We start from the raw sequence: 15,133 nt of genomic DNA, 5'->3' as shown, positions 1-15,133 counted from the left end.
AGTAATAATAACCATTAAAAAAAACAAACCAAAACAAAAACAACACCCCAAAAACCCAGCCTTTGCCGTCTTCGTACGCCAGAAGCTTCCTAAATCGCCAGGCAGTTTGCACAAGGAGCCGGTGGGATAGCAGGTACCAAAGAGCACCATCGGGTTCAGCCAATGGAAAAACCCTCAAATCCATATTTTTGGGTATTTTCCCCCCCATCTGGGTGTCTCCTGCCCCCAGGATCTTCCACCAACACCCCACTCCTGGGGTCGCGGGGCCGGGATGCCTCCCCCCGCTGTCATTAATCACTCCCATCACCAAATCTCACATTTTCCAAGGGGGAATTTAAAGCCGGTAGGTTTTTAAGTCCTTTTTTTTTTTTTTTTTTTCCTTTTTTCCATACCACTGGCGTAGGCACTTAGTGTATCGCTGACGTACAGATTTTATGTCCAGTTACATCGTGTGGCCAAATAGTGTCGTGTTCTCAGACTGATTTAAACAGCAAAATGCCAAGAGGGCCCCCAATATCCTTCCTAAACACGGTGATTTCTCTCATTTTAGAAAACAAAAGCCTTTGAGCTTTTCAGCTTTGTTTTCAAGGGTTATTTTTTCTTCCCCCTAAAACCGTTCTCAAAGGACAAATAACCCGATAACTTTCATATCCATCTGTTTGACTTGATTTACCTGATTTACCTATGTTTTTCAAAAACATGAAGAGTATAAACAGTCTGACCCACTAGATTTTGGAGCTGCGACACTCTCAAGGCCGGGGAGCCCTAAGGAGCACTTGCTGGGGAGCGCAAGCATAGCCTTGGCCTTCCCAAAGCCCCCCCAAGGGCTGCAAAGGTCCTTCTCACTACGCCCCTGCCCACCGCTGCCAACGGTTCCTCCCTCCCCGTAACCGATCGTGAAAGATCTCATGGCCAAATCCTTCGGAAATTAAATAAATTATAAAATAATTTATGAAAAGGGTTGGGGTGGTGGTTTTTTTTTTTTTTTTCCTGTTGTTTAAATAGAGCTAGTTCATGTTATTTCTTGAATAGTTGAGGGCTTTGCTTGTTTTCCTCTCCCTAGCAGTATTACGGAGGTCGGACACCATCACCACGTCTACTCGAGGGGCTGACAGCGACCAAAGGGTGTCGCACCAACGTTTCCCCCGTCCCTCCCCTCCCACCCGCCTGCACTCCGCTCTGCCAGAAACGCAAAGTGAAGACCAAACAGCCAACACCTTTCAGACTCGGAGAAACCAGGGTCACCCTTAGGATGGGCGCTGCTCAAGACCTTATTGCCCTCTTCCAGGTCGTTGATAAACCACAGTGCTATTCACGTACTACAGGTAGAAAATAAATAAATACAGATATATTATGCAAAAAAAAAAATAATAATATGATTGTACACATAATACATCTGAGGTATTACCAATTTAAATAAGGTTTCATGCTAGTTCAAGCTTCGGTGGCTAGTTAAATTCTGGGATTTGCAATAAATAGATGAAGAATGATTATGTATATAGTGTATGGACCTCTTCTGTAAACCTTGTCCGATTGAAACGTAAGAGGGTGTTGGGCTAACCCTTACGCAAACCACGGATTTTCACAATAAATACAGCTTCAAAAAGTTGTTTTAAAAAGTTCCTGCAACACTGAGACATTTCTAGAAGGGGCTGCGTGTACGACTGGCAACGTTAGCAAGGAGTATTTCTCGACAGGTCTTTTCATACAAAACACAAGGAAATTCATACATGGAAGTCTTTTTCCCCTCCCTCCCCACCCCACCCCATCATGAAAGTTTAGAAATTTTTGCACAAACAGCGACAGAACTGATTGTAGGTGCAGTATGTCAAAACGTCCACGTTCTATAAAGACCAAAAATAGTTTGTTTGCTTAGAAAGTCAGGGTTTTTTGTGTTTTTTTCCTCCTTATTTTTGAGTAGCGCATCATCCTTTCGGTGAAAGTTTGCCCGTACAACTGTTCTTCGTTTTTTCTTTCAGCGCCGGTCCTTGCCGCCCGAGCCACATGGGCATTTCACACTTTCACCGTCTCCATCAGCGATGACTTGATGGCGTCCTCCAAAAGTTGATTGTCTGTGAAAGGGGCCGGGGTTTCAGGGACGGATTCGGACAAACCGATGAGGGACTCCAAAAAACAGGAGCCCTGATCTCCGGCTTGTGGGAAGCCAGGGAAATTAGGCAACTGAAACTGTAACGCTGAAAAGTTATCAAGGTTCTCATACTCCTTTAAGGAGTTGTAAAGGGGTCCCAAGTTATAGTCCGAGAAGGACTGGAAGAAATCCAAGGAGTCAGAGGAAAGGCTGAGGTCGGCGTAGCTCTTGGAGCAGGGCTCGGCCGGGGAGGAGGCGCAGCAGGACAGCCCATCGCACCGCGCGTGGGCAGCATCCTCCAGCAAACCCCCGCCGTCCTGGTTGGCATTCTCGTCCAGGCACTCGGAGAGGTGGGACAAGTGGCCGGGGACAGTCTTGGCCTCACTGCCGTGGTCCTCGATGAAGAAGTCGGTGGGGTGGAAGCAGCTCAGGTCATCCTGGCCGCGGCCACTCTCTTCCTCGGCATCCGAGTCGTTGAAGTGGAGGATGCGTGCCAAGCCGTCGTCGTCCACGTCCGACTGGGATTTGTCGGAGGGGAGGCTCTCGTAGGGCTCCTCCAGGTCCTCGCTGGGGTGGGAGGAGATGGAGGAGTCCGTCATGTCGCTGCTGCAGCTGTTCTCCCCCAGGGCCTCCAGGTCGGGGCTGAACTGGAAGGCGGGTGCCAGCGGCACCGCACGCTCCTCCAAGGAGCCCTTCCCTGCTGCGCATCCCAGGGGCGGGAGCCGCTCCCGAAAAGGGGGCTCAGCCTCTGCCACCTTCTCGCTGCTCTGCTGCTGCTTCTCCAGCTCCAGCTTCATGATGGTGTGGATGAAGTGGGTCTGCACGCGGGCCTGGTTGAACTCGATCCTGCCCTCGGTGTTGCCGCAGCCGTCCTTGGTGCAGCCGCAGGGGAAGGAGGTGTGATCCATCTGGCATGGGGAGAAGCAGAGGCGGAGGGTTAGGACCGAACCCAGCGGCACAAAACTGAAACCGCCCGAGACAAACCCGCCCTCAGAAACCAAGTAACAGCTGAGGGGTTTAAAGGCAGACTTAAAAAAAAAATAATATATATATAATTATAAAAGACACCCTGCACTTTTGAAGAGTTGTGATAAAGAAGCTGGATTTCAGTATAACTGAAGAAAGTTAAAAGGTTCCAAAAAACCCCAAATATAACACTCCAAAAGAAGACACAAGGGGGCAAACACGAGTTTTTATATATTGCATCATGATATTTAATACCTTATCCATATCGTGAGCTTCTGCCCCTCTCTGAGATAAGGACGAATTGCTCAACAGGCACCTGCGGCACCTTCATGTCCCTGTGAGCAGCAGCTGCTGGAGGGGGGCTGTGACACACAGGGAGCACCCAGCCGCCTGTGCACAGCCACCCTACACCACCCCCAGCCCGCAACCACGGCACCGAGGGAGCAAACAGCACCCCGCATAGGGAGTACAGCTCCCCAAAGACAGCTGGGCAGGCACCCGTAAGAAAGCAAATGAAAAATATAATAAGCTAATTAAACATAGAGGGATTATCCCACTTTGCAGGTGGCCTGCACAGCTAGCTGTGGGCTGGCGCTCAGCTGACACTCCCACGTTCGCCTGAGCGTGCTGGGAGTTGTGACACACACCAAGGGGAAATAAAAAAAAAAAAATAAAATAAAACCAGGGGGAGGAGGAGAAATCACAGCCTCATGCAAGCAGCAGGAAGCTTTTGTTTGCCAAGACATTCCCCACGTGGCCCATCTCCCTCCACCTGCCGCACCAAGCGCAGGTGTGAGTCTGGCAGGGATGGACGGGGTGGGCGCATTCACGCTGCGAGCTCAGGCACATCCCCAGGGCTGCAGCGGCAGCACGGGGATGGCTGCAGCTGGGATTTGGGAAGCGGACGCTTTCGAGCGGCGTCTGCCTTCCTTGCAGCCTGGAGAGCATCTCCAAGAGCTTTTCTCTGAGCGCAGGTGGGAACAGATGCATTTTACAGGCTGCCCTAAGTCTGTCCTGCTTGCTCAAACCCCACCCTGCTTTAATGTACAGGTCAGCTGGAGCCACGGCTTTTCCCCCGTGCCTGGAGGCAAGGGCCGTACCTGACATTTAATGCCTGCCAAGCTGCAGCTGCAGGTCTCCGGGTCGCAGACCTCCTGGCAGTCGCAGCCACAGTCCTCCCGGGACAGGCGGATGTTGTGCAGCTCCCGCTTCTCCTCCTTGTCGATCTTCTTCACCCCCATGGCTTTCAGCAGCGCACGTCTCTTCTTGGCGGGGTAGGGCTGGAGGAAGAAGCCGTCCTCCAGGTCCACGTTGCTGACGTCGATGTCGTCGTCGGAGATGTCCTCGATGGTGAGCTGGTTGGCCTCCTCTGACTCCTTCGTGCCGTTCATGGTTAGCTGAGAGCAAAAAAAATGGGCAAAGCGTTAGGGACCTGTTGGGGACACAGAGCCACCAGCACCCCCAGGTGAGGGAAAAGAAGAAAGGAAAGATCTGCACCCCCCTGGTGGGCGACCCTGGGACCAAAATCTGTGTCAGAGCCCACAAAGACCCGACAGACACCTGACATGTAGAGTTCAGCATCTTTTGCACCACCTTTCAAGGGTGGAGAACGGAGCTGAAAATCCCACACCAGAGCCCGTGTTTTTTGGAGATCCAAACAGGGTCAAGGGCTGATGCCCTCAGGTCTCAGAGAGGCTCCTACTAAAAAGTGGCCATTAACTATTGCCACGCCACGCTTCTACTCACTTTCCATTTCAATGCTTCCAACTTCTCCTCTTTTAATTTCTCTCCGAGTTTCTCCCGACGAACGTTTTCCTGTTCCTTTGAAAACTCCGCTAGCGTGAACTGCCGGGAGGAGCTGTGTTTGCTCACCATCCCCAGGGTACAGCCCCCACGACTAGGCACGCTCGTGAAGCCCTGGCAGCGTGGGAAGTAAAACACAGTGACCCGGTCAAACTCCACATTGTTCTTCTTTAGTCGCTTGGATTTCTTCAGGATAGACGTGGCTAAAAACAGGGGAAGAAAGAAAAAAAAAAAAAGCACCCAGTCAGTACTGCCATCCCGCAGACAGGATAGAAAATGTTACAAACAGGCAGGACCTGCAATTACTCTCTCAACAGGGACGTGATGGGACAAGGTTACGACATCGCTTCTGGTGTTTTAGGATCTAACACTTGGAAGGTGGGGTGAGGATGGAGAAGAAACTAAGCCAAGTCCTGATGCATTGGAGTGACTGATCAGATTCACCCAAAGAAACGGCTGCTGCTTCTCCTTCCCGCTTGACTTCCTCCAGGAAACACACATTTGCTTATTCTTCACGTGCAGCAGAGCATAACGAACAAGCGATAAACCATCCTCCCTGCCTGTCTTGCTCTAAACCCAAGCACCCTGCCCCACGTTCAGGAGCTCATGGTCTGCTCCCAGGATGCTGGAGCACCAACACTCCAGCTTTTGTGGCAGGGCAGAAAATAACCAAAATAACCAAACCGGCTGTTTTTCTGGTACTTCCTTTCACCATCCACTGGGAGGAACTATGAATCTATAGTTTATTCTCAAGAGACTCATTTGAGAGCAGCTGCAAAGATGTTAATCTTTATGCAGGTGATCCCAGGGTAAACACGGCAATACATGACTCTGGTTTATCTTAAACTGCTGAAACACGCTACACACCATTTAAAGCGGAGCCTCTCCAGAGGTACCTGGTTCTGCCCATTTGCACGGGCAAATGAAGCAGATGGAGGTAGACTAATTAGCCAGGACAGTTTGAGAGTCAATGAGTTTCCACGAACGTCGCCGGCCACGGAACGCAAAGCGAGACGTGGCGGTGCTGGGTTAGAGAGATGCTTTTTCTGCTGCATGAGCATGTCAGGAATGAGAGTCGGCCACGCACAAATGCAGTGGTGGGGTTTTTTGGTCTCTTTCCTTGCTGGTGCATGGATGTCTTGGTCGCCACCATGGAGAAAAAGCAGCCCAGAAAGGATGGGTGACTACTGCAGAGCTGGGATCCGAGCCCCGAGCCACAGGCAGCCCTCCCGCAGGGAGCCAAGCCAAAGGACTGCCAAAAAACCCAAGGGGCTTGGCTGGTTTGGCCAGCCCCGAAGGCTGGGAAAGTGCAAGACCGGACAGTTAGCTGCACCCACGTTTCACAAGTCTCGCTTGCCAAAATACAGCATTTCGGTTTCATAAGGAGGAAAAAAAAAAAAAAAAAAAAAGCGTTCACCCAGCTGTGTCAGCAGCTTCTGCTAAATAGCTGAGGGTTTCACACTGGGCTCTGCAGTCGCTTTGATGATATCTTTGCAGTGCGCGTTGCATTTTCATAATAACCTTGACTCAATCTTCTAAAACATTAGCTCTTTATCAAAAGGCAAGTTAACCACCACGATCATCTATCGGCTGAGCTGCTGCACTTTGGCATTTGCTTCTCCTTCCCCGCACCGCCCCCCCCCCACCACTCTGAAATTGTTTTCCCATTCCTGACCCTTTTCCAATTGAGCCAGAGAATACAAAAAGTTCATTGTTTTGTCACAAAACCTGGGAAGACAAGCAAGAATGAGTCTCTTTATTATTACAAGACTTCTAAAGCCTTTTCAGACCACTGCGTGTTTGTGTATGTCTGCTAAGTGGACCTTAACTGCTATATACAGTGGGTGTTCAGTATCATTTACTAGGCTGGACTATTTCTCCTCCGTGAAGATGGTCCCCTATTGTATTTTTAATTCTTCCCTTCGCATGGCAGATAAAGGATTTTACAACCTTGTCTTCTGTGTGTTTTCCTAAAAGCTCTCTAAACTGTGATATTGCTGGGAAAACAAAATAGCATTTATCTGTACTAACAGGGGAGGCAATGTCAAATGTGTCATGTTCTTTGGCAAAGTACCCAACTTACGTAGGAAACGGAGTTCTGAAATGGTAATTACGCTACTGGTTAATCATTTTTAAAAACCAGCGTAATGGGCCTTTACTGCCTGTTTAGTTTTTGCCTATGGAATGGCTTGACAGAGGATTGAGGGATGGTGGGATGGTCCCACAGCACCGGTTTGGAGGGACCGGTTTCTATTCCTGGAAATTTGGACCTCAGCAAAAACACTATAAAGAAATGATAAATTCTGGAAGGAAGGGCTGAGGAAGGCTACCCTGAAGATGCTGATAAGATAAACAAGATAAGTTGATGTAATGACAGGGAGCTGACGTTACAGCTGCCTCCACCCGTAAAGGTGTGCTCCAAGGGGTTCTCTGCATGGTCATGACCCACCACCACGCTACAAAAAACCCATACAGAGGCATATCTGATCCCGGGAAAGGGGCTGCTGGAGATACTCACGGGTGAAGCTGGGCGTTAAGGCAGAGCTGGGCTTGGGCTCTCCATGGGAGCTCTCCTCGTCCGACTCCCAGCCCGAGGAGGCTGAGGAGGAGAGGGGGGAGCAGGAGGAGGAGGAGCAGTAGGTACTGTCATCCCCCAGCTCTTCGTACTTCCTTTTCAATACTCCGCTCATGGTGACGCCGTAATTTTTCATATACCTGAAAAACGAAGGAGAAAAGCAAAATAAAGCGAGGGAAATACTGGTAGTTTTTGGTGAAGAGCAGGATGGCTTTAAACCCCAGCAAGATTTCTCCAACAGGTCCACCTGGCCCCGCAGGTGTGATTCCCAAAAAGTGCTCCCCCCCAAAACCCCACACCTTACTCCCATCACTGTGCACACCTGCTGAATTTCTCTCCCATGTTATGGTGCTGCAGAAAAAAAAAAAGACTATCGGAGACAACAAACTGTCCAGAAACCAATTCAATCAACACAAATGTTATCAAACAATAAGTATTACATTTTGCTTACTAATTCTTTTATGTTAACTCCTTACCCAGATCGCTTTCTATGCAGTTACAGCTTTAACGTCTTGCTAATTACAAAAATAAGCCAGTTTGCGGAGAACAATCTGTTGGCATGATTTACTTGCTACAGCCCCCTGGGGAAACAGACTTATTAAATGAAGCACTGAAATACAAATATATCAACTGTGAAGAACAGCCCTTCTCCTCACGGTGCCTTTCATAGTCAGTCCCCCATTCAATAAGCTATTCTTGTTTAGGCTGGGTTATGTATCAAGCATAGTAGCAATTAAAAACAACGCAGCTAATTAAAAACAAAGGAGCTCTGTACTTGCCCAGATTCCTAAATTTCTTGCATGCTTTTACCCTGCTCATCTTAAAAGTAAAAAAAAAAAACAAAACAAAAAAACCACAAAAAACTTTGTTGCATCTTTTGACCTTTGCTTTTATAAAGTTTGTGGGGGTTTTTTCTCCTGAAATTGCACAAGAGCCACACACTTTGCCTACAATCGGCTAACGGATATCAGAGCCCACCTAACCTGGGATGCTCTTGCACAGAGGATGGACTGTTTCTCCTTTTAGACTCTGGCAACACCGCACCAGATGCCCCTTCTTTTGCAGAAGTCACCACCGGGCTATTTTAAAGCCAAAGCTGAGAACCGGGCTGCTGCCGGCAGAGTGGGAGAGATGCAGCCCCAGCCCAGAAACTCCCCCCGGCAAAGAAGGGAGAGCCCCAGCGAGGTGGGATGCGACCAGCTCCCCACCCCAGAAGGTAACACACAAAACCTAAAGCATCCCTAAAATGCGGATGACACTGGGACAGACACGTACAGCCCTGGGACAGTGACAGTCCACGTACAGGGGTCCCCGTCCCCTCCCGCCGGCTGAAACTCCTTCACCGGTCAAATTTGTTCTTTGTAACCCTATCACTTTCTCACCCTCTTTTGCATGTCTGAAGTTAATTTAAGCCTCTGAAAAATTAAAAAAAAAAACAAAACCCAAAACAAAACCAAACCACTAAACCCACCCTCCTGACAGCCCTGAGCAGGCAGCACAGAAACCACACCAGCTTCAAAGCCTCCTCACGATGGGATTTGCAGTATCTCGACAGCGCTGCACGGTAACACGTAGCAGGACAGGAGCACACGGGGTGCCTTCAAAGCCCTGTGCCGGCCCTCCTTAATTATGTTTACCAACAGCTTCCCAGGAGACAATAGTCCCCTAAAAGATAAAAAAAACACCAAACCCTGGATGAAGCAGTTCCTCGGCCTGAAGAAGTTAATCATTCACCGCAACGTGCGCCTACGGGGCCAGTGCATCCCCCATGGCGAGGTGATCCGCCCCCCCCCCATCCCTCCTCCTCCTCCTCCTCCTCGGCAGCCCCAGAGCTGCAGGTGGTTTTGCCCACGGAGGGGTTGTTGTTTTTTGGGCCTTAATCCAAAACAGATGGGGAGAAGGTGGATTTGGCCACTCTCCAGCCCCAGCAGCACATGTCCTACCTGACACCTGGATTAACCCCTTTCTTGCCTGCACCCTAGCAAAGCTGAGCTCACGGGCAGCCAGGATGCCCAAACCAGCTACCTGGCTGCATTTACAAACCTTTTACTACTATTTTTTACACCTTCTTGATCAGAGAAACCCTCCAAATCCATGGTGGGGGTCCGAATCAAAGCCTGGGCTCCAGCCAGAGGTTCGCTCATCCCAGCGGTCCCTGTGGTCCACCCACAGCAGCCAAAATCTTTGCAAAAAAAATCCCACACATATCTTGAAAGAACATCAGTTCGCACCACAGAGCAACTGCTCACTGCTCCAGACGACATCTCCGATGCTGTCGGTGAAGGATGACAATGTCCAGCCACAGGAGGGAGAAACAAGCTCCCTGAGAAGCCCATAGGACACATGTCCAACAGCAAATGCCCTTGGAGATGCGATGCTGACCACATCCAAGTCTCGGAGACACCGGAGGCTCATGGGGCAGCCAAAATCACACCGCTGAAACAGGGATAACTCCCAGGTCCAGACCAAAAAAACCACCAAAATCCCATGCAGCATCCATTTCTACCGGGATTTACCTGGTCTGCAGGAGTTCCAGAGGAGCAAGAAGGTGGACATTGCGATGCTGCAGAGCTCCGAGGCTCAGGTCGCCTGCAAACCCAACAGCGCCCATCACGAGCCACGCCACCTCCCCCAAACCACACAGCAAGAGAAAACACAAAGCGTTTTCCTCAAGCGAGCTAACCAAATTAACACAAACACCAAGCCAGAGCCAAGGCAAGCTGTGCAATAAGATGGTGCTATTTTATTTTATTTTTTTTTTTTAAATACTATCATTGGTGATTAGCCACGTCTGGCAGGAGGATGAAGGGAGGCATGTGCATCTCCCATCTATGAGAATAAGCCAAATGCATAAGAAAAAACACACCTTTGGCATGCCGTCTTATTCAAAACACCTATTGTTTTGTTAATGCAAAATAGGTGTCATTCAAACAGGATTCTCAATCAATGGGAAAAAGCTGGTCAACCTGTTGCCCACCAGCCAAAACACATTAATTTCCCCCCCATAACGCCTTCCCCCTCTTTGCTGATTTATGGCTGTGATGTTTTCCAGGTCAAGTTTTCAAATCCTTCTCAGGAGCTACATGTGATGTAGCAGGGCTGCGCCCGTTGGTGTCTACTTGTATCTACCCCCAAAATAAGTCTTAAAGAACAAGGTTTTACTGTCAGAGCAGGGATGATCCTCTCCTCCCCTCCTCGCCCCGGCACTCGGGAGCAGAATTCACACCAGCGATCTGGACGCTGCTTTGAAAGCCATGTCACCGAAATCGCTGGCCACTCAGACAAAAAGACCCAGAGGCCAATTTGGACCCAGCGAGGATATTTTAATTGCAGTAATTCCGTAAGTATTCTCAAATCCACATTGATACCTTACAATGAAGTCCCAAAAACGTGCACCGCAGCATTACATATGTATATATATATATTGTGCTTGCCATTGCAAATCTCTGCGGGCACCACCGAGCGCAGGATTTTGCCACTTTCTCCTTTTTTTTTTTTTTTTTTTTTTTACATAACCTGAAATAAAATAATCCTATCTTCCTTTTAGTTGCCAAAAAAGACATTCTGTTCTTGGCTAAGACTTCTTACTCATCTATTTTACTGAAAACAGCTTTTGGAACAAGTACATAATGCAATGGATCAAACCCGCAGGAATTCCTCTCTGGCACCAGAACTCCCACTATCCTGGGAATACTTTCTAACAAATATTTAGCCCAGATGTGCATTCCTTTCTTTTTCTCTCTCTCCCTCCTTTTTTTTTTTTTTTTTTTTTTTTTTTTTTTTAAGCATTAAAGTTTGGGTGGGGGGAATGAGGGGGGGATGGCCACCTAGTGAGGGGGAAGGGAATCGAATCTGCAAAGTCCCATTTCTGGCGCTCGGCAAGTCGCAGGGTAAAGCCTTAATACACTGGAATGCGAGGAATTAATGTTTTAACTATCCTCCTCTTGGACGACGTCTCAACAGTAAATATTTCGAGTAATTTAGATTTAAGGAGGTTTGGCATTTGTTTAGCCAAGTGCAGAGGAAGGTGACTAAAACCCCTACCACTGTCCGGTCAGTCTATTTATAAGAGAATGCACAAAGAGGCATCATGGCTTTGTGCAGAAGTACGCAGGGAAGATGTTTCAGAGTTAGATTTTGGGGATGTTTGTGTGCTTTGCACCGGGCAGGCAAATGTTTCAGAGTTAGATTTTGGGGATGTTTGTGTGCTTTGCACCGGGCAGGCAAACCCAGCAGCGCAAGCAAGGCAAAGGGAACTTCTCCCAGCAAGTCCAGTAGCTGCATTTCCTTGGGCCACAACTCCCATGGCATTGCAGGAGAGCACCTATGAGCAAGGATATTTTAAATTTTGGGGTTCCCATCAGGCGGAGTATCCTAAAGAATGGAAGGATCTCAAATCTATGCATTGAAAGCAAACTTTCTTCTGCAAAACAATTTGGGTAAAAACAAAAAAAACCCACCCCACACCTCAGTGCAATGCACTAAAAGTATTTATTTTCCATGACTTTTTGAGCCAGTTTGCTGACTTTACGAGCTGAGCTGCCTGCCTGCAGCCTAGGAAGCCAAGGTGGACCCTTCCCGGTGCACTGGGACGAGGGCTCGGGTGCCGGGAGCCAGTGAAGAATTCTGCCGAGCCGTGAGTCAGAGTGGCTCCTGCTCCCTCCCCCAGAGCCGCAGTGGCTGTGCAGGTCTAGCAGGAGTAAATATTAGTTTAAAAAACAACACCGCATATTTCAGCCAGGTACGGCTCCCAGCGTGGCTCGCCAAGCAAACCTGGGGCAAGTTTTTGGGGTCGGTGTTTATTTGCACGCTGATGTTTTCTTGGGGGTCAGGCGACCTTGGTGCAAGTATCACCAAAAACTGGTGCGGAGCTGAGCTTCCCATTGAGCTATCGCAGATATTTGATGTCTAAGAGCGGCGGTGATCCCAATAACGCCTCTGGGTTACTTAATAATCACCGTGCTATCAACACTGATTCATTGCTCGTTCATTTAACTATTTTAATTCTTTGCATATTTACTTAAGTGGTTTCCCCAGCGCCGCTGTGACAGCCTCCACGATGACACGGCTTCCCAATTTCAGGGCTGACTGGGGACAAGGCGAGCGGGATCACCCCATCGGGACTCTCTGGGGGACGGTCCCGCGCGTGTTCCCAGCCACGCAAGCCCTGCTTTCCAGTTCAGACCAGATTATTTTCACCCAGCTGGGTCTAAGGTTTCATAACCTTGCTCCAGTTAAAAATAGCCTCTGCCTACTATGCAACGGCAAAACCCAAAGTACCCCGTGCCACGGAGCAGGAGTATGAATCCGTTCGTAGCACCACGAGTTTATTCTCCTGCCAGGGGCTGAACAGGCAAAACGCCTTCCCCGGGAAGAGCATCAGAAGGGTTTACTCCATCTACTAATTTTCAGAAGGCCACAAAGAAAAGAAAAAAAAAAAAGGCTTTTCAGATTTTTCTATCAAGCCCTCATTTCTCACTGACAGCTTGAAAAGTAAATAAGAAACATTAGGAAATACATTAAAGGTTATCTGACACGGCCCAAATGAAACGAGGTTCAAATGTACTCGGCGCAGATTGTGCTGTATTAAATACAAAAACAGCGAAGTGTGCTTTGTCTAGGAAAATCCTCTATTTGATTACACCTCATGAATAATTCACACCAGGTTTCCATATTTGTCCTCCTGTAGGTACACACTGTGCATTACCTTGCCTGCTATATATACGCACGCATTTCCTGCGCTGAATTATTAAAGGCTTGCCGGGAGCTGCAGAGTCTCTCCACGCGGAGAACAAACGCCCCATCCCGAAAAACAAAACCTCCCCGACGTCAACGACCCTCATCTGCAAACTGCGCAGCAGAGGGGAAAATTTAAAAATATAAAATAAAATAAAATATGACAAAAAATAAAAATAAAATCATTGCCGATGAGTTCGCTGTAACAAATTACAAGACTTGGAGGTTTGTAAATGGCCGGGAGGGTTTTCTCCCCATCCCACAGAGGTTCGTAAGGCAGAGCTGCTTTAGGAAAGGGCTGTCCCTATGTGTCACCCTCTTCCTACGGTGACATTATGTAACTCGGAGGTGACAGAGACTTTGGAAGATGCCCGGGGGGGGGTGGGGGGTGGTGAAGCAAAAAAAAAAGAAAAATACACACTGAGAAAACTTAGTCGTTTGGGTTGTTGTTTTTTTTTTTTTTTTTTTTTTCTTTCTTTTTCTCAGGTGTGCAGGAAAAGAGCCGGTATTTTATGTCGGGAGGCGGCGGGAGGGGGGGCCCGCTCCCCGTCCGTCCCTCCGTCCCCCGGTCCATCCGTGCGGCGGTCGGTAGGTGTTGCTGTAGCGACGGGAAAAGCATCCCCAGCCCGGCAGATTCGGGGAAGAGCCAGCCGGCAAGGCTCCCCCCCCCCCCCACACCCCCCCACAAGCCTTTCTTTCAACATCAGAAAATTAGAACCGCAGCCGTAAAGATGGAGCAGAGCCTTAAGTGGCACGGGGAGACACTCAGGGCTACTCCTATTATATATATATATATACATGTATTTATATGAATATACAGCAGAGCGTTTTCTGACGGTGGGAAAGTGCGGGAGGGCTGGGGGCGGCGGCAAAGACCCCCACCACGGGGAACTGGGGGTCCCGGACCCTCCCTGCGGGTCGACCCCATCCCCATCGGGCTCCCCTCACCCCCGGGGAACGGCGGGGTGCCGGACCCTCCCTGGGGGCCGGCCCCATCGGACTCCCCTCGCCCCCGGGGAACGGCGGGGTCCCGGACCCCCCCATCCCCGCCGGGCTCCCCTCGACCCCAGGGAACGGGGAGGTCCGGGACCCTCCCTGCGGGCCGACCCCATCCCCATCCCCGACGAGCTCCCCTCACCCCCGGGGCAGGACCAGTCCGGCCAGACGGCGCCGCTGCGCCGCGCCCGCCCGGCTCCGGACGGCGGGGAACCGGGACGAACCCCCCCCCGCTCCCAGGACGGCGGGGAAGCGAGACGGACCGCTCCCCAGGACGGCGGGGAAACGGGACGGAGACACCCCCCCCCCCCCAACCCGGGACGGCGGGGAACGGGGACGGACGCACACCCTCCCCCCAGCCCGGACCGGTACGGGTTCCGACCGGGGACTCCCCGACCAGCCGAGCACCGCGCCGGACGAGCACGGAGCTGGCTCTGAACCGGCCCCCGCAGTGCGCCCAGGCGGGGTGTCCCGTGTGTCGTCGTCGTCCCCCCCTACCTCCCCATATCCCGGCGGGTCCTACCTGCTGCGGTGCGGCCGGGTCCGGCGGTGCCGTGTCGGGCGGTGGCGGCGGTGCCGGGCGCGGCGCCTCCCGCTCTGCCGCCGCCGGGGCCGGGGCTGCGCCGCGCCGCGCGCGCTGCCCCTTTTTCCTTTTCTGTTTTTTTTTTTTTTTTTTTTTTTTTCGTCAGTGGAAAAACTCCGGGCTCTGACGCAGGCGGTGACAGGCGCGGGGCCGGCGCGCGCCCGGCCCGCCCGGTTTCCTGCCCGTCCCCCCTCCCTTCCCCGTCACGGGCGGGGCCGTGAGTCAGGGAGGGAGGGACGCTCCGCCCCCCCACCCCACCCCCCCCGCCGTGGGGCGGGAGGGGACGGGGGGACACGGGGGAAGTGGAAGGGGTTGGGACACACACACGGCGGGGTGGGAGACACACGGGGGGGACACGCATGGAGGAGGGCGGGGGGGACACAGA

General features: G+C 50.8%; 1 protein-coding gene across 2 annotated transcripts; it reads right to left on the bottom strand.

Moving 5' to 3' along the window:
- Positions 1–386: 386 nt before the first annotated feature.
- CSRNP1 (cysteine and serine rich nuclear protein 1) lies at positions 387–14,817 on the bottom strand. Of its 2 annotated transcripts, XM_074574024.1 has the most exons (5): positions 14,689–14,817; positions 7,377–7,573; positions 4,802–5,061; positions 4,156–4,452; positions 387–2,997 (listed from the first exon to the last, which is right to left on the bottom strand). In XM_074574024.1, exons 2-5 carry the CDS (start codon positions 7,567–7,569, stop codon positions 2,014–2,016), a joined length of 1,734 nt encoding a protein of 577 aa, XP_074430125.1. In that variant the 5' UTR covers positions 7,570–7,573; positions 14,689–14,817; the 3' UTR covers positions 387–2,013. The 2 variants fall into 2 exon arrangements, with proteins under 2 accessions (XP_074430125.1, XP_074430124.1); XM_074574023.1 differs by lacking the exon at positions 14,689–14,817 and having other exon boundaries at positions 7,377–7,758.
- Positions 14,818–15,133: the final 316 nt, after the last annotated feature.

The sequence above is a fragment of the Larus michahellis genome, chromosome 2, assembly GCF_964199755.1.
Source record: "Larus michahellis chromosome 2, bLarMic1.1, whole genome shotgun sequence".
In the NCBI taxonomy this organism is placed as follows: domain Eukaryota; kingdom Metazoa; phylum Chordata; class Aves; order Charadriiformes; family Laridae; genus Larus; species Larus michahellis.
Note: the sequence above shows the minus strand (reverse complement) of the source record. Positions and strands in the feature narration are given on the sequence as shown.

Bases quoted from the DNA above. Each gene is read 5' to 3' on its own strand.
- CSRNP1 (XM_074574023.1), bottom strand. From the start codon at position 7,743: ATGGGAGTAAGGTGTGGGGTTTTGGGGGGGAGCACTTTTTGGGAATCA. The intron at 5,062-7,376 runs GTGAGTATCTCC...CCCTGTTTTTAG, and splicing joins CTTAACGCCCAGCTTCACCC to CCACGTCTATCCTGAAGAAA. The intron at 4,453-4,801 runs GTGAGTAGAAGC...TTTTGCTCTCAG, and splicing joins TGGAAGCATTGAAATGGAAA to CTAACCATGAACGGCACGAA.